Source organism: Chanos chanos, chromosome 1, assembly GCF_902362185.1.
Source record: "Chanos chanos chromosome 1, fChaCha1.1, whole genome shotgun sequence".
Taxonomy (NCBI): Eukaryota; Metazoa; Chordata; class Actinopteri; order Gonorynchiformes; family Chanidae; genus Chanos; species Chanos chanos.
This window is the reverse complement of record NC_044495.1, coordinates 28942521-28967900: the sequence shown is the minus strand read 5'-3', so window position 1 is coordinate 28967900 and position 25380 is coordinate 28942521. Positions and strand designations below refer to the sequence as shown.

General features: G+C 40.5%; 1 protein-coding gene across 1 annotated transcript; it reads left to right on the top strand.

The window, feature by feature from the left end:
• The first annotated feature begins 1425 nt into the window (after window positions 1-1425).
• dcn (decorin) lies at window positions 1426-16965 on the top strand. The gene is made up of 8 exons (XM_030770202.1): window positions 1426-1508; window positions 7968-8207; window positions 11571-11683; window positions 13532-13745; window positions 14584-14697; window positions 14964-15057; window positions 15825-15963; window positions 16303-16965. Exons 2-8 carry the CDS (start codon window positions 7988-7990, stop codon window positions 16501-16503), a joined length of 1095 nt encoding a protein of 364 aa, XP_030626062.1. The 5' UTR covers window positions 1426-1508; window positions 7968-7987; the 3' UTR covers window positions 16504-16965.
• Window positions 16966-25380: the final 8415 nt, after the last annotated feature.

Below are 25380 nucleotides of genomic sequence, written 5' to 3'. Positions count from 1 at the left end.
AGTATCAAAGGACAGAAACTCACTCAGTCACTTTTTCATGATTTTTTTTTTTTGTCACAGGGCTTGGAGGGATTGAATTTCTATTGGAATGAGAAGGAGAAAAGTAGAGAAATGCAGGGTGCAGGTGAAGCAATTATAGTCTTTTGCATTGTGTGAATATTTGGTCAGATCCTTAGGTTCTCTGGCCAAGGTTCTCCGTGCTGAGGTCACCGCTGGCTGACCACTGACCCTGGAGACTGGGTGGTTGAGGAAAAAGTAGGGGAGAAAAAGGGGAGTAAAAGAAGTCACCATCTGCTACCGTCACTGAATGAACCTTTCCCACTTTTCCAATAAAGGATTCAGTCTTCAGGAGTACTGAAAGAATCATACAGGGTCTGGCAGGCCCTATATGCCCAAAATGAGAGACTGGGTAGGACATAAAGTCAATTGCTTTGGGATTAACATGATCGGTCCCAAGTAAGCGTCAGTTAAACTGGACCCATAATCTATGTTCTCAGACTCCACTGTGTCCTGTGCACTGATGTGTAGTGGTGTTTTTCAGTCGAAACTGTAACTAGAGATCAGAGGATCCAGCTCATGTATTGGCGCTGTGCTCCAACTGTTCTGCAGCCTTCACTGCTGAAACTTCTCTTTAAAGTCACAAGCCAGTAATCTAAACTATTTTTGGAGGATTAAATCCTTCATCTTAACCTCTCAATCAAGACAAAAAAAAAAAAAAAACACAAGGCAAGGGAGAGACTGGGTTCCTTTCAGTTTATAACCAAACGCTTATCATTACACAAGGTTTTGACTTCATTGTTTGTTTGTCTGTTTGTTTGTTTTCTTTCTTTCTTTCTTTCTTTCTTTCTTTCTTTCTTTCTTTCTCCCTTTTGCAGTTGCACTGGCGTCCTATTTCCATTTTCAAATTCCCTGCATGCTTTTTACTCTGCATAAGTAAACAAACCAAATAGCAAAAAAAATGAAACAAAAGCAATTCTGGTTTCAAAGCAGGGTAGCAAAAGCCAGCTTGAATTCCTCCCAAAAATAAGTGCAAGGAGGCATAGACAGAACTTTCTAGTTTGAGCACTGGATGTCCTATCATTACCAGATGACATAGGATGAGTCTGTACCAACACAGTCAGTCAGCTCATTGACTACAATCTTCAGCCTCTCTCTCTCTCTCTCTCTCTCTCTCTCTCTCCCTTTTTCTTCTCCCTTCTTTCTGCGCTGTTCTTCCAACTGCATTTGGAACAGTTGAGCACAGAGGAGGAAATTCTCCACCAATTGTCTGTTTTTAAGAAGGACTCCAGAAAGGACCCCTCCTTCTCTCCCTCCCTCTCTCCTTCTCCTTCTCTCTGCCCCTTCCTCCTCCTCCTCCTGCCTTTGACAGAGCACACCTGCTTGGTCTTGGCTGCGCGGTTTCTCAGTGCTTCTCCTCTCGGCCTGCAGAGCTGTGCTAAGGAACGTCTCCCCTCTCTCTGGATTTTGGGTGTCCATTTCCAGCTCTTGATTTTTTGCTAAGACTACAGGTAGGTCCAGATACTTTCACAAAGTAGGGAAACTTCTCTCTTTGGACTAGAGGAAAAGGTTTTGGAAGTGAGGGGAATGCAGAGTGAGACTGAAATAGAGGGGGGGGGGGGGGTGTCTGTATTTTGGGCTAACTCTATCCCTCTGTTTCAAAGTCAAAGTTTCAAAGTTTCAAAAGTTTCAAAGTCAGCTGTTCATGTTTGAAAATTCTGAAAGGAGTGGTGTGGTTCTGGTAAGAGGATTTGATTCATGACTTTAGGAAATGAGCACTAAATACAGAGGTCAGGATTAATTGAGAACATGTTTGGACATGCTCAGGTCTTTCTGTAATAGCGTCTCTTTCTTACAACAGAGGACATAAAATGAATTTGATTTCAGAGTGATATTTTTGGCTTCAGGTGAAGTGTGTGTGTGTGTGTGTGGCTGTGTGTGTGTGTGTGTGTGTGTGTGTGTGCTGATATTTGTGTCTGAACATATCAGCATACTTCAGAGTGAGCATGTGTCATCTTCCAACTCTGGTGTATGGTTGGAAAACTGAAAATGCATCAGTTCTGTAAAATGCATTAGTTCTGTAAAGTGCATTCAGTTCATTGGTTCACTGATAAAAGAGACTAACTAATCTATTTCATCCTAGGTGTGTGAATGTGTGTGCCTGTGCGTGTATGTTAGCTTGGTACTATAGCCAAGTGCAGTTATTTCATTTCCTTGTGTGTTTCTTTGTTCATTCATACACAAACACATGCATGCATCATACAGAATGCAGTGCATTACTTAGATGAGAGTATATCTAGAAAACAGTCTAGCTTGTCTCACACAGATTCTTAGGTCATTGCTTCATTTCTTCCTTCTGTGATTATAGTGTATTCATATCTCCTAACATGGAGAGGAGAGGAGAGGAGAGGAGAGGAGAGAATAACAGAGGGAGCGAGGGGATGGTAATACAGTTGTGAAATACTGCAGGTTCTCTTTCTCCCTCTACTCTGCTATTCAGTTACTGACCCTGGTGGAAAAGTCATTAATGTTTACGAGCTCCTTCTTTTCATTCTCTTTTCAGTTGTGTCTTTTATTCCAGCTTTCTTTTTTGTTCTGCTTGGCACATAGGCATCCAAACCCAAAAACTGGAGAGAGAGAGAGAGAGAGAGAGAGAAAGAGAGAGAGAGTAACACAATGACAATCACAAAGCTTTCTTTGTATTGCCTGAGATCATTGATGTAGGTTCTGTTCTGTGCTCTCTGAGGAAGCAGCAGTGAGAGTGAAGCTGAGAATGTAGAAACGGGTTGGTCATTTACAGTTACCATCCTGACTGATGTGCCTGGGCTCTGGAGTGTACAATTCCACTTTTGCCTTCTCTCTTCTCCTCCCTCAAATTGCCCTGAGCAACCAGAACTAAAGAGAGACAGATTCTTTGAAGTGAACAAAAAAGGGAAAAGAGAGAGAGAGAAAAAAGAGTACCTGGAACCCTTGCCCCATTAATCTTGTAGTGGTCCAGCTTTCCCCCATCACAGGGGAAATCTGACTGAGCACTTCCTGCCAGGCCACCACAAAATTCCCAGTTAAATCACAGCATTCCCATCACAACCAGTAAGGGGGAGAGGGGCATACATCCTTTGCTAAGTTGCATTTTAACTGTAGGGCACAGAAACCAGACTCATTGGTTGCAATACTGTAAGTGGAAAAAGCTCCGTCATGCATTTTCTGTTCTTTCAGTAATATCTCAAAGGCATGATAGCAACAGAGGGGTTCAGACAAAATATAGCGGTCTTCTGGTTTCAGACCTATTCTGAGAGTTTTCTTTGGAAACCACACATCTCCATTTGGACTGCAACTGAATTGAGAGAGAAAGAGTCATCAAACAATAGCCACGCTGGACACTGGCCCTTATCCAGCTTTCCCATCCTGAAGTCGTCACTGAAAATAATGACAGAAATTTCTGTCGTTGGAGTTGAGTCAAATGCACAGCATACTTTATTACAGAGAGTCAGACAGAAACATGCCTTAACAAAGATGCTTATCCACAGAGTGAGAGAGAAATGAGAGCAAGACGGAAAGAGAGAGACAGAGAGAGAAAGAAAGAGCGAGATAGAGGCAGACAGACATACAGACATACAGAAAGAGAGAGAAGCTAGGAAGAGAGAGGAAGTGACAGACGGACAGACAGAAAGAGAGAGAAGCTAGAAAGACAGAGAGAGTGTAGGCGAGAGAGGCTGGAGGATTAGTGTGGTTGTTGATATGAGTCCAGTCATAACTTCCGATAATACAGCTTTTGGTTATTGGTGTGTGTGTGTGTGTGTGTGTGTGTGTGTGTGTGTGTGTGTGTGTGTGTGTGTGTGTGTGTGTGTGTGTTCTACAAAGAATGGCTCTAATGTGGTTTCTGAAGTCACATGCCCCTTTACAGCTGGATCCAGAATGCTCTGAATGTCTCTAGTCTGGAGTCTTAACAGCGTTTGTGGATTTCTCCACTGGTCCAAATAGGATTTATTTGGTATTTGATAGAATTTCCCTAAAGGAAAGCACAAGGATCTTAGAGCTTGGGAAACTTTAATACCACTTTAGCTTTTGTGAAACATTGAAATCTCTCTAGGGCAACTTCTCCACTATCAGTCGTGGGTGTGGTATACTGAGACTTGTGGTATATGTCCAGGAGTATATTCAGCTGCTCTTCATGAAGTGTTACCCTCAGCTTCTGATTACACACTTGAATCAAGCTTGCAGTTATAATGTATCATTGCATGTTCTGGGCCTAGAGCATTTCATGTTATAACAGTCAGTCAACTAATTGTGGATATGTTGTGGATTATTTCTCAATAGCCTCAGATTTTCTTGTAAAGACACAATGTAAACATCAGCTGGTTACTGATAAAACACCATAAGAAGTTTCCATTTTGATTGATCCTTATAATACATCACTGATAATTTTTAAGTGTGGTTCAGTAACAAGCACCTTGTGGGACTGTAAACAATTATTTTCGATGAGGAGACCAATCATGTTATGCCACCAGTCAGGAGGAAAAAGTCTGGTTCTAAAGAGATGAAAGCTGTTTCTGAGAAACCTTATGGCCAGTAAATGTAGCCGTGTCTGTCTGGCAAGATGACATGTGGGGTTGTTGATGGGTTTAAAGGGGGCACACATGTTTTAAATGTCCCAAAGCCTAGTAAATACCTACCCAAGATTCATTGCTTTGAGACCCCTCAGAGAAAAAGCGAGCATGTGCGTGCGTGTGTGTGTGTGTGTGTGTGTGTGTGTGTCTGTGTGTATGATTATGGATTCAGGTCTAATACTACATGACCTGAGAACACGCTGTGTATTGTGAATGATAGCATATGACTAGACACATGAGAATAAACAAGTGAGAGAAAATCTGTTGGCATTTACTTAATTATACATTAATTACAATACTGTTTATAAACTGAACAGGACGAATAAATTATGCAGTGTGTGATAAATATAAGCGTGTAATTCATAAAGGGCATTCAACTTCTGAAAGTGGACAGGTTTGCTAACACAGCAGACATTTCTGGGAACGACTGTTACATTTGCTTTGTGAGTTCTGGCTCCTGTCATCTGCTTGTTCAGTTGATCAGGGGAAGATGGAGGGTTGAGGGTGGGATAAGGGTGTGGGGGTTTGTTCATAATGGGAAACGACAGCACTGCCTTTTGGCCTCATGGAGACTAATCAGACATGCACCGACAGAGTCTGAGATGCGACGTGTAGAAAACGAGGGAGGAAAGATAGTGAGGGGGGACAGAGAAAGTAGGAAGTTCTTTCTTCCATGTACTAGCAAAGATCTAAGGCTGGGAAAGTCCACCTACACCCTCTGGTTGTTTTTTTTTTTTTAATACAAATTCTAACAAGTTTCCAAGGCTGGAAAAGCTCTAAACTTTTTGAACTTTTAGAACACACACACAGACACACACACACAGACACACACACACACAACATTAACTTCAGGAAATCATCCACAGATGCACAGAACAGAGATTAGCTCATTATTTTCAGAGGGGAAGACTGAAATAGGACTGTTCTTTGTGGTGCAAGGACAACAGAACTCCTCCTCCCTATTCCTGAGTGTATAGGTGGCTACAGCATCTGCTGCCTACTGTGCAGGTGCTCCTGTCAATCTTGGAGAGCACGGCCAAATTGAGGACAGAAGCTGAAACAAAAACATGCCTTGTTTAGACCCCTGTTAAGACTTGGAAGGGAGATCAGTAATATGTCCCATAGACTGGTGCACTTATTGTTGATGAGAATGTCCTTGACATGATTGAATATACATTTTTCATAATTTGTCTCCTTGCAGGGATATTTGTTGTTGATTCAGGTAAAGAAAAAAAACTTTACAACTATTTTAGCAGGTTAACATGTCTGAAATGTTACAAAAGGAATGTGCAAACCTCTTTGTCAGTCAGCGTTAATGACACAACAGCAGTGATTCCCTGCTTACTTTTTTGACACTCAGCTTTCAACAACAAGACTGTCTTGCTGACAGAACACATATAAAGTGCAGAGACAGCACTTTCTCCCATCATCCTGTGAACACATTCAAAAAAGGGGAGGGAGTGAAAGGAGTAATTGGTCAGAGGAGAACATTATGCTTCAGGGGCAATGGAAAATACTGACTGAGACAGGTCTGGAAGCTGGGCCCGCGTGTCACGGCCTGTTTAGTAATAAGAGAAGTCCTGGAGAGCTGCAGATGGGAGCTTATAGTAGATGGGATGTCATTTGTCTGTATACTCTCAGAGTCTCCTCTCCCCTGGAGCTTGGTGCTTCAGGTCTCTCTTGAGTACTGAGTATGGACTTATTTGCCTTAATAGCAAAAATAACAATATCATATGTGTATTGGTGTAATAATCTGGTCTGACAAAATCTCTACTTGTTTGATATTTTAACACACATGCAGCTTCATTTATTAAAGCCCTTAGCAGGCCACATATTAAACTTATTAGCACATGCAAATACAAATAACATGAACAGCAACTGGTTTATCAGAAACACATGAATCAATCACTGACTACTGTGCTTTTCTTTTCTACTAACTTTTGCAGGGAAAAGTTTCGCATATGCTTAAATCACGATCCTCCATGTTTTCACAAATACTGCACTATATTATTTAGAGGAGAGTGGGCTGAAGTGAACTGTTCTGGATGTCACAAATCGGTTTATTAGGGTGTGAACACAGGACTCACAAGAAGATGGTTTTAATATGCATTCCAGCAGGTCAAAACCAAACTCAGGTGAAGGAAGTGAGGACCAAAGGTTACTCCCATAGCATTATCGGTAGTCATTTCCTGCCATTGCTATTAGTCATTTTAAAAGACTTTCAGCTCAGCAGGAATTTAAGAATTTACGTGGCAACTGCATGTAACCTGAGTGGCCTCCATATGATTAAGTTCAGCCATGTAGCCAAGACTGTCCTCTTTGAGAAGGAGATTCTTTGTTTTTTGTGGAACTAAGAGTTGAAACTTGTAGATATTGGACCTTGCTCCTACTTGGCTGCTTTTTTCCCTCAAGAAAAAAAAATCCCTCCCACTAACTATGCCTGCATGGAAAATTGGCCCAGGCTGTTGTCTCAGATAGCAGGCATGGCCGCTGCTTTAAGATGATAAAAGAATGAGAAAATTGCATGGCGTTTCAGAGAGATTTTTGAGTCGAAATCTCTGAGTTTCCCAGAGTTCAATAGCAGTGACTGAGTTGTAATTCATGTTCTGAGTGAAGCTGTTGCCGGAGTTTGAACTTCTATGCCATAATTACATAGCTTAGAGAGAGAGAGAGAAAGAGAGAGAGAGAAGGAGAGAGAGAGAGAGAGAGGGAGAGGAAGAGAGACCAAATCTGAGGTGGGACTGTTAAAGTCACCTTCTACCCAGCAATCTCCCTGACACACACAAGCCAGCAGCCCCACCCAGACTATTGGTTTTAACTGACAGCTACTGTGTGTGCACGTGTGTTTGTGTGTGTGTATCTGTCTGTGTGTGTGTGTGTGTGTGGCCTTGCTGGGGACAACTTTTGTGTTTTATATGTTTTCTGTGTTTTAAGACAATTTTTAAGTGATAATTTTTCATTTTTACTTACAGAGGGAATATTGTGGGGCTAGAAATTCCTTTTTCCAATGCCACTTCTTTTTCCCAATTTTATGACAGAATTGAACTGGATGGGACAAGGATAGAGATGTTCACTCAATCACAGAAAATTAACTTAAGAAGAAAAATGAATGCAAATTCAAAATGTTGAGAAGGCCTAACGTAAGACCCAACCCACAGAGCTTTATGCCATCCGATGCTTCTTTGACATTAAAACCAACCTCTCTCTAAACATTAGCAGTCATTATACAGACTTGCTCTTGTTGTTTGGTCAACATTTAACCTTTTCTCCACTTTTTCAAACTCACCCAACGCCAGATGCTCAGATAGATACACCCACTTCTGACCTTTGACACTTTCCTTTTTTTCTCTCGAACTCCTCTAGGCCCTCAGACGTGAATCAACATGCGGTCTGGCTGTCTCCTCTTACTCCTGGTGTCAGCCTGCTGGGCTCTGCCCTTTCGTCAGTCAGGTTTCATGGACTTCATGATGGAGGATGATGCCGGGTCCGCTGACTTACCTGAATCTGAAGTCCCTGTTTTAAGCCTTCCTCCACCTGCCGCTGGGCCTGTCTGCCCCTTTAAATGCCAGTGCCACCTACGTGTGGTCCAGTGCTCTGACCTGGGTAAGAACAATCACAGTCTGAGCTCAACCTCCTCATCGGGACAAAACATCAAAAGAAAGACCAAAAAAAAAAAAAAAGTCCAGAACATTACCTCACATTACCTTCCAGTTGTTTGTCGTTTAGTGCTTTCTTGACGATTAATTCACCTTTACAGTAGGACAGATGTATTTTGTTTTAATATCACTTTGTAGAAGTGAAAGAGGAGATCAAATCATTTATGTATGGAAGGGGAAAGAGACAGAATGAGTTCTCAATGAGATTATGTGTGTGTGTGTGTGCATGAGAGAGAGAGAGAGAGAGAGGGAGAGAGAGCAAAAAAAAAAAAAAGAGAGAAAGACTGTGTATTTATAGGTGCAGTGTCAGGATGACATCAGGGGTTGTTGTATTTGATGTGAACAAAACTTTTTTGTGTCTCCCGGTCTCATAAATCCTCCCAGTTTAATAAATAATGTCACTAAACCACTTGAAATGTCCTCACACATTGTGACAAACAGCCACATTGCACCAGACAGACACTTCAGTCACCTGATTGTTTTCCCAGACGTGGAGAGGCTGTGGAAGAAGTCTGGGAAAGCTGTGGCCTGGCTCACATTTCTGCTGTTTTCAAAAACCTGGCCTTTTCCATTAAATATATACTCATTCTCTCCCAGAATACCCATGCCGACGTCTCATTGGTCTGTCAAGGATCAGACAAGTCTTTGTTTTTGTATAATTACTAGAGATTTACTTGACTCTCAATCCTTTTATCCTAATTGTTTTCCGGTTACTTTGGTGAGGTCCTAGTTTTGCTGAGAGAAGATTTAACTGTTAGTGTCATCAGATTTGGTGTTGTCTTGGGTGTTGTTTTGTTGAGCTACATTGCGTTATGCTGTGTTTAGTTGAGAGAATTTATTGTGAGGTTTAGGCTGTGTGTTTTACCGTTATGAAGCTGAGATTACTTTGATGGCCTGTTTTATCAAGATTTAAATTGACCTCGATTCCGTAAGGGAGAATCTGGGGGTTGAAAGATTACATTTGAAACGGTCAGACAAACAGATAGATTGGCAGACTAAAACACAGACGTGGCAGCATACAGAGTGGGCCAACTCCCCAAGCCCACCAGACCAGTCGCCGGAATCACTCTCAGGAGATAGATAGAAAATGGAGAGAGAAGGGGGGAGGTGGGTTGCGTTCCCGTCTCCTCCTCTGACCTGAAGCACTCATCTGTTCGGCAGACCTTACTGGCACGTGTTTGGCCTGTCCATGAAGAGAGGAGGAGAAGAACAAAAAGGGAAGGAAATGAAAAAAGGGTGTGGATAGGTCTGGATTCCATCTTAACTCAATTCTATACAGATTAAAAAAACGGACCTAGTTTAGACCACTTTGCAGCTATGTAGACCCCCAGACAGAAACAAGTGAGTGAAGCTCAGTATGACTGTTCATGTAATGTGTTTATAGAAGAGCAGCTTCAGACACCTTGTAAGATGTAAATAAGGCTGCAGTCATTGTTCCCAACAAGGTCCAGCAATTTTTACAATCCAAGTGTAAGACATCTGAATGCGTTGACGTACATCCTGCACGCCTTCGCAGTCTTTTAGAGGAGTGTCTTGAGTTATTTTCCAGTTATTTTAGCCTTTTTTTCCCCTCTTGGAGATGTAACAAGTGACGGATGTGTTGTTTGGGAAATATGTCTAGCCATCAATGTCATGTGTAGATGTGTGTGCTGATGGAAGGAACAGGTGGGACAGTCTGTAACGCAGAATATAGATGTTCTGGGTCAGTGTTGGTCTCTTTCAAACTGAAGGAATCAAACATAATGGAAAAACTCACTCAAGAATTCACAAAAACTAAATAAGTGGGTTGAACTTGACATCTCAGCTCACAAGAATTGGGAGGAAAAAAAATGACCTACTTTTATCTGAACTGCTAGCATAACACATCCATGTGTTTCACCACCGTACTATTCACCTTATACTTATTTGCTTTCATCTTAGCCTCTTGGAAAATAATGATGAAAATGTCTTATGCCAACAAGTTAATTCTGCTACAATGTCTGCTGCAATCTAACCTGAGCATCAACTGAGATCTTATTATTCCAGTATTTGTTACTGATATGTTTTATGTTAGCTGAGACATTAGTCCAAACATCACAAAAATGTACATGTAAGTAATTGATGCTTTTATCTTCCATTGTAAATCCATCCTGTTTGGATTATTTCAGTGATTACTGCCAGAGACACACCCTTCTGAAATCCCGAGACTAAACAAATGGAATGTTTGTAAGGCATCACTCAGTAAATGTGACATTCCAGAAATCTGAACTCACCTCTATCCATTGTCCTACATTCCTCAAACTATTCAAACAATACAGTGAGAGATGGAGAAAGAAAGAGAAGGAGAAGACACATTTACGCAAATGCAGACAGTGTTCGTGTGAATGATGCGTTTAGATTGAGGACCTTCAGTGCATGTTTATGTCCACTAAGATGGCTCACAAGTGCAATGACTCAAGCTTTCGAAGTCAGAGAGCATGTCCCTTTTCGTTACAATCTGTAAATGCTTTGTGGTTTCCTTTTTTTTTTCTTTAAAAGAGCACAGACTAAATTATTCTTTGGAAAAGCTATCATCTCTGCACTAAAAGTGCCATGCATGGGCTGTCCAAACAAAACAGTGAGCTGAGTGACCTCAGTGTTCAGGTATGGTGTGAGACTTCCTCTAGAGACCTCACAGTTCATTTAAGTGGCCATTTCCACAGTGTGGCCTCAAATAGTTGGTCAGAGAACCTGCCAGCAGGGGCACTCATTCCTGCTCATTCTTCATCCTCACTCATTCTGTACTAAATCCTACATGTGAACCGCTCCAGACAACTTGTTCTGTTAGTACTCATGTTTTTTGCATGGGTCTCCCCTGTGACATGCAGCAGCCTTTCCTCATTTTGTATGTTTGCCCTGAGGTCAGTGCACTGGACAGCAGATGAGGACAGTCATTTGTCTATGGCCTTGAGGCAGATGAAAAACAGACGGGTTGGTTTCTGGGCCAGTCACTGACAAACCTTTTATGTGGCAAACTTTCTGTCATGCCCACCAAAATTCCACTTTTGCATGGAACTTTGTTTTTTGCTTCTGAGAGTTTTCTTTCTGGATAACCATGATAGGTTTGTTTAGATATCGTCAGGTCCTTTGCGTGATTGTTCATAGAGTCAGTGAGGTCATCAATGTTGACATCACATCCCCATGTAGCATAGCTATGGTTCCTGCCATGGCACTACCACCACCAGGGCACTGGAAAGACTAGAAAAGGAACAAATACTTTCAAATGTTTCTATGGGTCTTGAAATCCCCTCGTAATTTGGAATTTCTCAGTAATCTTGTCCTCACTCCACAGGGCTGAAGAGTGTTCCAGATAATATCCCAGCGGACAGCAGCCTGCTGGATCTACAGAATAACAAGATCACAGAGATCAGAGAAAACGATTTCAAAGGCCTGAAACAGCTTCATGTAAGTCACCAGCATACTTCAACATATACCCCCCCAACCACACACACACACACACACACACACACACAGATTGTTTTTAATCCCCCTGACATGCAGATTTTTTAATTCTTGCAACTATAGCCCACTTCATATCAGGGTCTGATTCTCAGTGCATTTAAGTGTTTGATGAGTGATACTAGACAGAAAAGTGCAAACATAACCCAAAATCTTTACTACTTTTGGAGTTACAAGCCAAAATGTGCTGAAAAAATATATTATTCATTTAATCTTGGGTGTCCTTGAACAAAGGTAGAGTCAGAAAATGATTATCAGCCTCCCAAATTCAAAACATGCAAGTGCTCAAACTCTCCCAAAATTATATCTCACTAAAAATCCTCCTCTTCGACTATCTTTGTATCAAATCTCAGGAATGTGAGAGCTGCTTGTTCTCAGATGATAGGAGATGTGCTCTCTATGAGTAATGGACGTTGAGTTTTAACATTAGCATGGCTTTCCAGTGCACCATAGATATCAGACATACCTGGACCAAGGTCTTGTAGCATTTACAGTACTGGTCTCATAAAGTTGTTACACATAACATGTTTGGTTATATGGACTTGATGTCAGGTTTTACCTGGGTTAGTTCTATTTTAGATGCAAATCTAAATATATATTTTTTTGCCGCATACCTTTTTCTCCACAACCTCCAAATTCAACAGCTGTGGCAGCTGGACCAAATCCCAAAACAAACTAAATATATGCAATCCTGACAAATGGTGACAGTTCTATCAAAGGTAGTTTAGTTAAAATAAGGTATTGAGCACTACAGACACTGTCACTCAGGGCGCAGTCTAAGAAGAGGAAGACATATTCTTAAACTGGAAACACGAGTCATTGAAGTGAAATATCGATAACGCTTTATTTAACAGGCTGCGAATGACCAGGTATTAGCTAGGAAATGAGATGGTAATAAAATACAGTCATTAGGAAAGTGCCAAAAAAATGGATAGGAGGTACTAAGTAATTTCCTGGTAAGTACATAGAAACTTACTAGGAAACTAGATGGCAACAAAATATAGTGATTTGGAAAGTATCCTTTAGAAATGTATAGTAGATACTAAGTTATTATCTAGAAAGTACATGGAAATCTACTAGGAACCTAAATGGTTAAGGTTAAGGTTGTTGCCATCTAGTTTCCTAGTAGGTTTCTATGTACATACCAGGAAATTATTTAGTAGTTCCTATCCTATTAACTGTATTTTATTACCATCTCATTTCCTAGTTAATACCTGGTAATTAGCAGATTGTAAAATAAAGCGTTACCAAAATATTTTGTGTTTGAAGTCTTGCCGTGTATTTGATGTGTTGAGGGGAACTGCTTTGAAAATCATGACAGCACACACCAACCAAGGAAGAGTTCCCACAAAAGAAAAGAAACAGTAGGCACAAGTAAAAGCTCACCAACATGGCTAAATGGACACAGTACCAACAACAAATTTACGTCACATGCTGATCAATTTAAGATTGTGCGGAAAATAGAAGAGCAATATAGTCTAGTCAGGTATCTTTTTCCTTCATTTGGGTGGGTCCTGTCCCCTTCATCTCTTGAAACATTAGATGCTTTCTTTCTTGAAATATGGTCCAGTATCCCATTAGAAACAGTCTAAAACTTATATAACTTTAATTCTTGGGTAAACTGAGACTGAACTCAAGACAAAGGTTGGCACAAGTCCTTATAAGTATGTAAATGCTTGTATACTGTTTTGCATTTCCATTATTTTGTCTACTGTTACACATTTCATGCAGGCAAAGTTATGTCGCACTGTTACTAGACATTAATGATGTCTTGTTTCTCCTGTTTCTCTGAAGGCTCTCATTCTGGTCAACAATCAGATCACCACCATCCATGCCAAGGCCTTCACTCCACTGATCAGCCTTCAGAGGCTATACCTGTCCAAAAATATGCTGAAGGAATTCCCCTCTAACATGCCCAAGAGCCTGCAAGAGCTGCGCATCCACGAGAATCAGATCACCAAGATCAAGAAGTCTTCCTTCTCTGGCCTGGCTCACATCATTGTTATGGGTATACCAGTCTAGTTAACTCACAAGAACTCACTTGGGCTGTCAACACGTTACACAGAATTATCTCAGTGGGTTTAGAAGCAGATAATACAATTCTGTGTCCCGGTGATTAATGATATTGTTTTGTATGAAAGCTTGTACATGTGACATTACATCTGAAACATCCAAACCAAGCAAAGAGCTGATCATACACATATGTTGATTTTTAATTTTTTTTTTTTTTTACCATCAAGCATATCTAAATATTTTTAGTTTTGCATTGCCAGAGGAACCTTGCATAAGAGACATTTCAAGATCCTATAAGTAAAGTAGTCTTTGCACATACAGGAAAATATTTACATTTAATATGTCAGCACAACTTCTGATATGAACTGCAGATTGTAGTTCTGGAATGTAGCAAACAAATAGATAACAAGCAATGGTTTGTGTACAGGAGAGAGAGAAAGAGGGAGAGAGAGAGAGAGGGGGAGAGAGAGAGCAACAAAGGCAGAAGCAGAAGCAGGAGCAGAGATAGAGAGAGTTTCCGGCTTGCTAAATCTATGCCTCATTGGTTCTCAAAACCTAAAACATAAAGTGTTTTTTCTGACTGGACCATGTCTGCAGAATGTAAAGTATCTTATTACAGCATGACCGAGACCCTGGTGTGCTGCCTGCTTGAGACAATCCAAAACTCCAGTTACACTCCCCACGCAATAAGCCGACATAGTGGAATGCTAGTCTGTCCCAGTCATTTTACTGTTAATGTCAAAATGAGGCGCATGAACATTTTGTATCATGCTGTGATGGTTAAACGTTGCGAAATCATGAACATATTTGCCTGCTCTGTTCATCCTCTTCAGAGATGGGCTCCAACCCTTTCAAGAACTCAGGAATTGAAGGAGGATCTTTCTCTGATCTGAAGAGGGTCTCATACATCCGTATCTCAGACACTAACCTCACTGCCATTCCTAAAGGTACGCAGACAGACAGACACGCACAAACACACACACACACACACACACACACACACACACACACACACACACACACACACACACACACACACACATTTCCATCACATAAGCTAACATGCTAGTTTTATCCAGTTACAATATATTACTGTATCACTCTAATCATTCAAACAGCACAGAGGTATGTAATAATATTTACCCTTCTGCTGTAAGTGATGTTGCCGTTGTATTTGTGCTTTCCCGGTCTGTGTTGTTGCGGTGATACCCAGGTCTGCCCAGCTCCCTGTCTGAACTTCACTTGGATGGGAACAAAATCACCAAGGTGCAGGCAGACAGTCTGAAGGGCCTGAAGAACTTGGCCAAGTAAAGACACTACTTCTTATCTTCTACCTTCATTCATCCATTCATCCTTCATCCTTCATTCCTGTTCACACATATTAGCTTCAATGCTTTCTGCAACTGCAGTTACTTTGCACTGTAGCACTGAAACAGATGAGTGAGCTGAACTCACTTGAGCAGATCAAAAAGAGCTGTTCTGCACACCAACAAACCAAGACACAAAACTCTTCCCTCGACGGGGCTAAAATGTTCTTCAGTGCTGACCCACATTAAGATATGTTTGGAGGATTATCACGTCATTTGGTTGACGTGTAATGTGCCATGGCTTTGAAGTGTAATATCTGAATTACATCGTGTCATGACTTACATGAATTTGCTTTGGAAAAACAAAATAATGAAGCATAGAAATTACTCTCTTTTTCCATTTTTCCATGACTTAAATCATAGCTGAGTTGCTTACGTAACCCTTCTTGGCTGTACTGCCCTACACTGTGTTTTAGTTAACTCTGTGTCAAAAGCCTGAATAAGTGATAATAACATGAATGCTCAACAGCAAATTTTCAAACATGTACTTCAACACTTAACTGTAGGAGAGTAAGGATGGGAGAGGAGAACTTTTGAGATTTGAAAGATTTCCTCTTTTGTTGTGATTGTTTGTTGTTGATCTTGATTTTATTTATTTTTTTGTCTGTTAAAAGTTACAAATTACAGTTTTGTCGCTTGCACGTTCTTTCATTTCCCTACTCAGTCATGCTGTCAATCAGTTTATCTTGCTTTGTAACTATTGCTAGGCTGGGCCTGAGCCACAATGAGATCAGTGTTGTGGAGAATGGCTCTCTGGCCATGGTGCCTCACCTGCGTGAGCTTCACCTGGACAACAATGCCCTCACCACTGTCCCATCCGGTCTACCTGAGCACAAATACATCCAGGTCAGTGTACACCACTGCAGCTGCCTTCAGAATCCATTGAAATAGTGTGCAGTCTCTTAACTCATTTTTGAAAACCACATTTCTTTAGCCGGGACAGCCCTGCTTGTTTAGACATCGGGTTGATCCTTCTTTTATTTATTTTTTGGGCTATTAGTACCAGTTGATGATAGCAGTGCCCTGTTTTTAAAGTATTCTTATGAATTGGAATGTAAACAGGTATGGGAATATCATAGCAACTGGATCTTTAAGGGTAAAGTAGTTTGACTAAGTCTGTAAAGCTTGAGACATTAGAGACTTGGATATACAGACTGGTTATTCGAACCTCTTTCATTTTTGTAGGTGATCTATCTCCATAACAACAAGATTGCTGCCGTGGGAACAGAAGACTTCTGCCCTCCTGGCTTCAACACAAAGAAGGCCATGTACTCCGGCATTAGCCTGTTCAGCAACCCCGTCCCCTACTGGGAAGTTCAGCCGATCACTTTCCGTTGTGTCTTCGACCGTTCTGCCATCCAACTGGGCAACTACAGGAAGAAGTAGAGTGATTGAATAGAGTAGCCAATCACGGCGCCCCACTTCACTGTTTTGAACCTGTCCCTTTTGTGTCTGGCCCAGTTGACTTCAACAGCACCTCAAGCACATGATGAAATCCTCACATTACATAACTCAAATGACTTTTTATCGAAACCCAATTTATGAAAAGAACAGAGCTTGAAATATACAGTGGAAGTCATCCATTATAAGTAACATCAACTCAGCACTCTGTAACCTCATTTACAAAACCAGAGTTACACCCACACAGCACTGTACTAATGACATACACATCTAATGCAAATAATCAAAATATTTCAAAATGTGAGAACTTTATGGTCTGCACGAGTCATAGAATAACAATAATCATTCAATTCTTTATCTCACATCTGGATTATTCTCTCTTTGTGTACACATCATTGTTGTGTTACTGGAATCTTATTTTTGTTGTGGGGGGAAAAAATTGGGAGAACTTAAAAAAAGAAGCCATAACCACTTAGAGTAATCAACTGCACATAAAAGCCCTCTATCACTGAAGAATGTAATAAAATTTAAAAACTGTATTTTTTTTTTTTTTTGTGGAATTCCAAACCTGGCCTCTATGGATATTCCTGGACCTAAGCCATGTTAGATACACAACTCAGATGAAAAGATCAGCTAGCCTGCAGAGCGGGCAGCTAAAGGGTTAGCCCTACATCTCAGAGAAGCATTAACAAGAGCTGGAATGTACTATACTATTATTACCTGTGTAGTGGTAGAGCTCAAAGTGTACTTTCAAAACTTTGCTGTACGCTTTGATTTTCTCAGTTTCTTCTACATATCGTAGTTACCTAAAGTATGGGAAAAAGGATTTTTTTGTCCTCCTCTTATTTCAGTGTGTTTTTATTGTACCTTTTTGACCCTGTTCCTCACTGCCTTGTAAGATAGGATAGAAAGCACAAACCAAGGTGAACATAGCTCTTAAATCTGTAGAATAAACTGTATGATCATTTTAATGGAAGCAACTTCCAAAAATCTATACGCATGCTTTTTTCCCCTCAGATTTGTGGTTAATTGATTGCCATAACTGTTAATGCGTGTATGCTTAACTTCTCTTTTCTCTTATTTGTGGTCTTTTTTCCCTCTTTCTTTATCTTGCTTTGAAGTGGAGGGAGGATTGGAGGGAGAAGGTGGGCATAAAAGCCCACCTTACTCATGCTGGTGTGATTGTTTCCTGTATAGAAAAACGCTGTATATAAACGCTGTATAAAACTCTCCTCTGATTGCTGTCGAGCCCAAGCACTTTCAGTAGAACAAATTTAATATATCAGCAACAAAGGAGATCCTTTTCGCTGGCTAGGTAAGGTGTCCTGAACCTTATCAAGTGCCCAGTCAACTTGGGCAGCGCTTTGGCCAAGTTTTCACCACACGAGTTCAGATTTTGAGTTCCACATGTGTTCAATTGAACATGAACTTAATGCTTGCCATATGAGTACGTATTTCTAGTTACCATATGAGTTCAGAAGAGAGTGTGGTAATCTGGGCCTATGTCAAAGAGCAGTGGCAACAGACAGTGGTTCAGTGTCGATGAGCTGACCAGTGACGAGGGCATGGATTTTCAGTCTTCAGACTTTAACGACTCCAGGAGCAACTGAAGGAAACAGGTGAAAGTGTTTAACTAGACTTAAAAAACAAGTGAATTTCTGTCAATTTGCGGACCTTTCTGATAGCAGATATAAACTGTTTTCACTAGCTAATTTAAAGTGTAATGTCTTTAGTGTTTTTGAACATGGATTTTCAAACACTCAGTCACTCTATTATTTACAGATAGCCATACATCATTTAGCATACATTGTTGATATGGTAAACTGCTGGAACGTGTTGATTTTCACTGTTTCAGCATTTTTGTCATTTCAGTTCCCCAAATTTGAGTTTTGAGGCAGGAACAGAAACAGAACATTCGTGACACTAACGAAAAAAATAGGTTTTAAAAATTAGATAAAGTAAGCATTTAATGAAATATGTTATGTTAGTGTATCTAATGTTACAGAAGAAAACCAAGAGAGTTGATGCAAAATTGTATTACAATTGCATTTAACATTCAGCATTAAATACAGTTTTTAATTATTTGAGTTTCCAAGCATTGTTTTGAGTGAAAGCAAATGTTTTTCGATATATAGCCTTCCCAAACAATCCCAACACCTCAGGTTGTTCATTTTGTCTGCATATATTAGCACAAACATCAACACTAATGTAGCAAAATACATATATTTTCAGTCTTTACTGAAGATATAAAGCCAGTGTAAAAGCTCAGTTAACTTGAGTTGGAACAGTGCAGTGAATGGTTTGTGTTAGATGATTAAGCCCAGTATTTCTCGTGGGACTGTGCGCTGGATGGTGGGTGCCTGGGAATGGCTGAACCATCTGTTAATAATAAAGCCCCAGACGCCTTTACACAATCACACTCTCTTGACCTCTTCAAATATTCCATTATGAAACCCAATACACGTAAATACGCCACATGGCAAAGGGATACATAAACGATACTTCTGATCAAACGTCACTGTCCAGGCATTGGTGATTTATGATGGGTTAGTATTCTATAAAATGCTGTTAGCAAGGACACAACCTAAGGAGTCAAACAGGGTTTATAGATAGATAGATAGATAGATAGATAGATAGATAGATAGATAGATAGATAGATAGATGGATAGATAGATATACACACACAATAAACTTCATCTCATATTTTTCTGAAATATGCATATGAAAAATAAAAAGACTTTACATTACAGGTGTAGAAGACAAAGTTATTCATTTAGTCAGGGACTCACTTTGATAATGCTGTCGAGAATATATTATAGATATGCTGTCTTTAAACCAAAAACATGCTGGCAAAAAAAAATCATAAAGAGAAATAAAGGGTAAGTATGAAGTAGTTTTGGTATTATGGATGAGAACAGCTTGTGAACTCATGTAAATGAATTCATACATTCATATTTAGACCCATGTAAAGTAAAAATTATATAAATATAAAATATATAAATGTAAAATTTCTCTCTCTCCTGCTCGCTTTCTTCCTCCCCACCTTGCTCTCACGTTTCCTCTTATGCCCCCTTGTGGTAAACCTTAACTCTCTCTCTCTCTCTCTCTCACTCTCTCTCTCTCTCCCTTCTCTCTCTCTCTCTCTCTCTCTCTCTCTCTCTCTCTCACTCTCTCTCTCCCTTCTCTTTCTCTCTGTCTCTGTCTCTGTCTCTCTCTCTCTCTCTCTCTCTCTCTCTCTCCCTTCTCTTTCTCTCTCTCTCTCTCTCTCTCTCTCTCTCTCTCTCTCTCTCTCTCTCTTTCTCTCCCCCCTTCTCTTTCTTTCTGTGACTCTCTCTCTCTCTCTCTCTCTCCTGGTACCAAGTTCCTCCTTCTGAACCTCCTGGCTCAGTGGCACCTGTGTGTGTGTGTGTGTGTGTGTGTGTGTGTGTCTGTGTGCGTGTGTGTGTATGTGTGTGTGTGTGTACGTACAGTAGAGAGATGATGCATGTGTATCTGTGTGTGTGTGCGCACGCGTGCATTTGTGCATGTGTGTGTGTGTACAGTACAGAGATGATGCATGTGTTCCTGTGTGTCTGAAAGGAAGCATGTTTATGCGTGTGTGGGTTCGTGTGGATACGTGGTGTGTGACCATGTGAGCGGCTGATGTGTGCGTGTGTGCGTGTGTGTGTCTTACGTAACTGTAGTAACCTGTGCTCCCTGACCATGTGTCTGAAAAGAGGTTTAAACTCAGGGCTGCATGGAGAGAGCGCCCTAACACACTTACAAATGCTAACACTCTACCATGCTGCACTGTAACCCCACAAATATCACTAATATGGTCAACACCTAATAAACAAACACCATTAAATCTCTTCCTGGCTATCAACAGCTATAAGGCCTTGTGCAAATGAAACCTCTTCAATTTACTTCTCATTGTCATGAAATCAGAAAACATGCTTTATCTCTCATACTCATGGGCTTTTGGTCCTATGTCCTGAGGCATGCTAGACAGTCACTTGATGTATTTACAGAATTAATTTGACTGAGGCATGTGTTGCTAAGAAGCAAGATAGTAGGTCCTTTAGATCATAGGATATCACCATCAGCTTTAAAGAAAGTTTACATCACTCACTAGCACCAGCATCAAATAACTTAGTCCTGAAAAGGGCACTTTAACCTGCTTGGAGTGTATTATATTAAGTGGATGTTTCAGCTCCTGCTGCGACTTCTTCCAGCTCTTGTACACATGGTCTAACACGAGCGTGCGTTTGTACAAATAAGGAGTAAAATATGCTTGTAGTGTGTGTGTGTGTGTGTGTGTGTGTGTGTGTTGGTGTGTATTTGGCTGTGAGTGTGAGCGTAAAAATACCAACTCAGCTGGAGATATATCTGTCTTACAGTGAGTTGGACACAGATTTAAGAGCTGAAGAGATCAGAGGTTAAACTTCTTACTGCTTGTCTAGTCATCCTTATCAGAGACATCCTAGGCCTCACTATACCTGGGTGGTAATATGTGGTACCTGCATAAAGCAGCTTTTTATTGACTTATGTTTATGGTTTTTCCTCTTACAAAAATATTTTGTTGTTGATGTTGTCGTTGTTTTATCAGTAATTATGGCTGTTTCCTAAATATAAACATTGTTTTAATGATGTACTAATAGGTAACACTAGTAATCTTCATTTAAGATCAATTTAGGATTAATGTATGTTGTCATTCTGATAGAAAACAATGTAATGAGTCCCTGTAGGATGTTTTGTCAAGAGCTGGCTCACTCCTAGAGGTCATGGGGCCATGCACAAGATGTAGAAGATTGGTTGTTTTAATTCGTGATAGTGATTATGCTGGGTGCTTTTTTGCCTTGTACAATCACAAACCTTGTGGTCTGGGTTAATGTAAACCACGTAGGATTAGTGCTCTGTGCCCTTAAGACGTGGTTTGGTAGTGCGTGTTCATAATGAAATTGGTTTGTGTTTTGTGTAAAATATTTTAGGCTTTTTTTTTCAGTAAGATAGCATGGGATCTCATAGAAATGTCATGTGCCAGTGGCTTTACATTCATTTAGTACATGGTCTGTGTATTGGACTGTCTGGCCTTCTGTTTTTTCAGCTGTGCATGAGCCTTGTAGCCTTGATAAGTTACTGTCAGTTGTCCTGATAAATCTATACTCTGTAAACAAATTTGAGTTGCATGCATATTGTTTCAGTCAGTTGAAACAGGACACAACACCTTTCCTTACATTCACTTGCATCTTGGCTGGAGAAATATTTTATAATTTCAGGGTGAACACCCAGATACTTCTTGTGATTTGGGTTGTGTTGTACTTTCCCTGATGCATATACTAGAACCCAGAAAGAGATTTTGGTGTAAATTTTATTTATGAAAGGCACCATTTTTGCTTGCAAGTGGACTTCTCAAAGGCTGATGCCGGGACATAAAATAAGTGATTTTTTTTACCCTTAAAAATGATCTAAAATACCTGTATAGTCTACCAGTAGGACAGCCTTTTGATTTGGTTAATAGTCAGGACCAGTATTTTATGGCTTTATGCCGCCAAGTAATGAAGTTCCTGGCACATCACACACAGCCCCTGTTTCTTAGCTTACTAAGTGCACCCATAGACATTACGTTAGGATGGCTATTCACAGAGAAAGTGGAAATGAGGGGAAAAGTGGAAATGAGGGAACCTAAGAATGTTAAACTAAATAAATTTAAGTGGACAGCAGGCTGTAAGTATTAGGGATGAGACCTGGTGTCTGGACCATCTGATGACATGCCAGTTGTGGAACTTTCCAGTGTGAAGTCTGGGTTAGGATGCAGCTAATTTTCCACTTTCATCATTGCTTTAGCCTTTTGGAGAGGGGAAAAAAAATACAGGGAGAGAGAGAGGGGGAGGGGAGAGAAAGAGAAAGAGAAAAGAATGAAAGAAAAGTATCAATAAAGAGATTCAGTAAGACCTCCTCCTCTCCACAAATCCCAGATATGATTAGATATCATGATTATCATCTCTGATTGACCACACATCTTTCATAACATAAACAGCTCTTAACCTGCTCCCTGAAGAGCCTCCATGATAAGGAAGACAGAATAAGAGTGTGACATCTGCAGAGTCATTGTGTGATAAGATGGACTGATATGAGAAAGAAAAGAGAGGGGGAGGGAAAGTGAAAGAGGGACAACTCATCTGAGTTAAGTTAGTTCAGCCACTTTTCTCCACTGAGGTGGAACCGACCAGACCTCATTCAAATGTCTACAATCTGTTTTGCCAGTCACTGAGTAGGCATCGTCATCACTCTGAGTGAAATTCAAACCTAATTTGCTGGTCTACACAATGTGGAACAGTGTTATTCTGTGCTCATAGCTGCAGACTTGTCCTGCCTTGTTCCTTTGCTGTGAGGATGCATGTCACTGTGCTAATACCATTTGGTAGCTGATTTTTAAGAATTGGGATGGTTAGATGAAAGACTTCCGAGACATGGAAAAAGAGTGATGACTCAAAGGGACTTAAGAAAATGATTGCGAGATAAACTACGAATAGAGAGGTCAAAGTTCAACCCAAGGACAAGACTGAGCAGGGCATTGGGGATCTGACTGATTCATGGGCCATTTTTAGGATTCAAACTTAAAAGCAAGGATTAAACATTCATGAAGTGGAACCTGAGCATGTCACAGCTATTATAGACCACATTAGGCTAAAGTGGAAAAACCCACTGATGGATACAGGGAAGCACCTGAAACCAGCATTCAAACAAAATGACAAGATGTCTTCTAGGTTTCGAACTAAATTGTTAATCTTTCTGAGAGCTGCTTGTGAGAGCGTCAGAGTTCAGTATCCAAATACGCATTCCTGGAAGACTGATTGTAGGGACTCAGAGATGAAAGGTTTACCTGATTATATCCAGACATCTGTGACGAGTCACAACTGGACAGCAATTCCAGTGGACTGATAGATGGAAAAACACACAGCAACTACACAGCAACATTCAAGACTTTCTGCAACACTGCTGCATCTTTTGAAAGACACTGTCCATAGTCTCAGATGATTTAAGGATGCCCAACAGGGTCAAGTGCAGGCCATAGAAGAGCAAGATGAGAAAGACTTTAAAATGGGAGTGGAGATTAAAAGATGCCGGGCAAGGATTTAGGGTTAGCATGTGTGATGCATTTGATACTGCCTTCACTCTCATTCTCTCTCTCTCTCTCTCTCTCTCTCTCTCTCTCTAGACAGAAAGAAAGAAAGAAAGATGGAAAGAAAGAAACATAGAGGTGAAACTGCTGTTATGTAACTGGGGTTTGGCCCTCTCAAGTCTTTCTTGTCAATTTTTCCAAGCACTTATTTACTGGAGAACTGGAGAACCACTGCTGATTCTCCTGGAGTATAATGGCAGACAGCTGGCATCACATGAAGCCAACATTTTTTTTTTCATTTTGCGTCATTGTTTTTCCACAAATACTTTTTAAAGTTTTAAAGTTGTGGAATAACTTTTACTTGCATCCACTTTTTTTTAATTAGGAAATATATCACACTGGCACCTGAATGTACTGGTTTTCAAGTTCTTGGGAACATAATCGCTTGTTTGTTAGTTTAGGCAATTAAGAGGTAAGAGGGGAGAAAAGTGTGTGAGGGAGTGTGTGTGTGTGATTTGTATGTGTGTGTGTGTGTGTGTGTGTGTGTGTGAAGCAAACAGGTATATATACTTTGCCAATCCTCATGGATGAGTCTTTTCGTCTTCGTCTACACAGTCCCCACTGCATACTACTGACTGCACTGCTGCACCTGCAGCTGTTTAGACAGAAAACTCTTGTGCATTGGATGCCACGCTGCCATATTCATGACTTCACTAGTTTGTAGAGCTGCCTGAACACTGCTTTCAATCAATCCACGAGCACAGACGTCTGGCTGAACCTCCTCCTCGTTTAGTGTCTGTTTCTCCCCCCGTCTTTCCCTCTCTCCCTCCTACTCTTTCTCTCCAGAGACCTCTGACTCCACACAAGTCAGCACTCTACCTGCTATTCTTCAGCCCTGAACACATTCACGTGCACACAAACGCGGAGAGAGAGGTAAGTGCAATACTGCATGTGCTAACCTTGTTGTTTCTTTGGGATTTATGGTTGCATTAATGGCTTTTTGGTATTTATGGTTAAATTCATGGCTTTTTTTGTTGGTAACTACATTGGGGCTTGGTGTTAGTACTCATCTGGACACCATACTGGAAAAGAGTTTAAATGAAAATGGCTTTAAATGACTGAGCATTGTTGTAAGTGGGCGGATGTTGATGAACCCTTTTCATTTCTGCATTGTTCTGCTGGCTTCACTTTGATTTAACTTTTGGGATTTAAAGATAGAACATTAATCCATTGAGTTGTGCTTCCATTAAAAGATTTGGTCCTGATTTCTGTCGGAACCATTGGGCTGTTATTACTGTTGGTTCTAAATATATGATCAATTGCTTTTATGTTATTTATAAACGGAATTGCAGTTTAACTGAACAGCTTTGGCTGTTCTCTGCTATGAGGTTAGTGGTTTATACCCTTGGATTTTACTGAAATGTGTGGTTGGCTGTTACCAATGCATTTTAAAAATCAAGCTATTCTCGAGTAAATCAAGAATTCCCTGTAAAAGCAAGATAATCACGGGAGTTAACTGGCTCAGCAGACATTGTGTAAACATTGAGAAAGAGACTGACTGATGAGTTGAGTGGTAAGAATTAGGGGGATTCTCTATAACCTGAGATGAACCTTGGTCAGTCAACATGCAACATCCTGACTCTACCAACTTTCTCCGCTTAGTACTGGGAGGTTCTCAAAAGGAATGAAACAAAGCACTTAAAAGAGCAGCCAACAATAACCAGTAAATCTCTCTTTAAAAGATAGTCTTACATAGT

Coding starts and splice junctions, on each gene's coding strand:
- dcn (XM_030770202.1), top strand. CDS start 7,988: ATGCGGTCTGGCTGTCTCCTCTTACTCCTGGTGTCAGCCTGCTGGGCT. Junction 11,684..13,531: donor AAGGCCTGAAACAGCTTCAT/GTAAGTCACCAG, acceptor GTTTCTCTGAAG/GCTCTCATTCTGGTCAACAA. Junction 15,058..15,824: donor GGCCTGAAGAACTTGGCCAA/GTAAAGACACTA, acceptor AACTATTGCTAG/GCTGGGCCTGAGCCACAATG.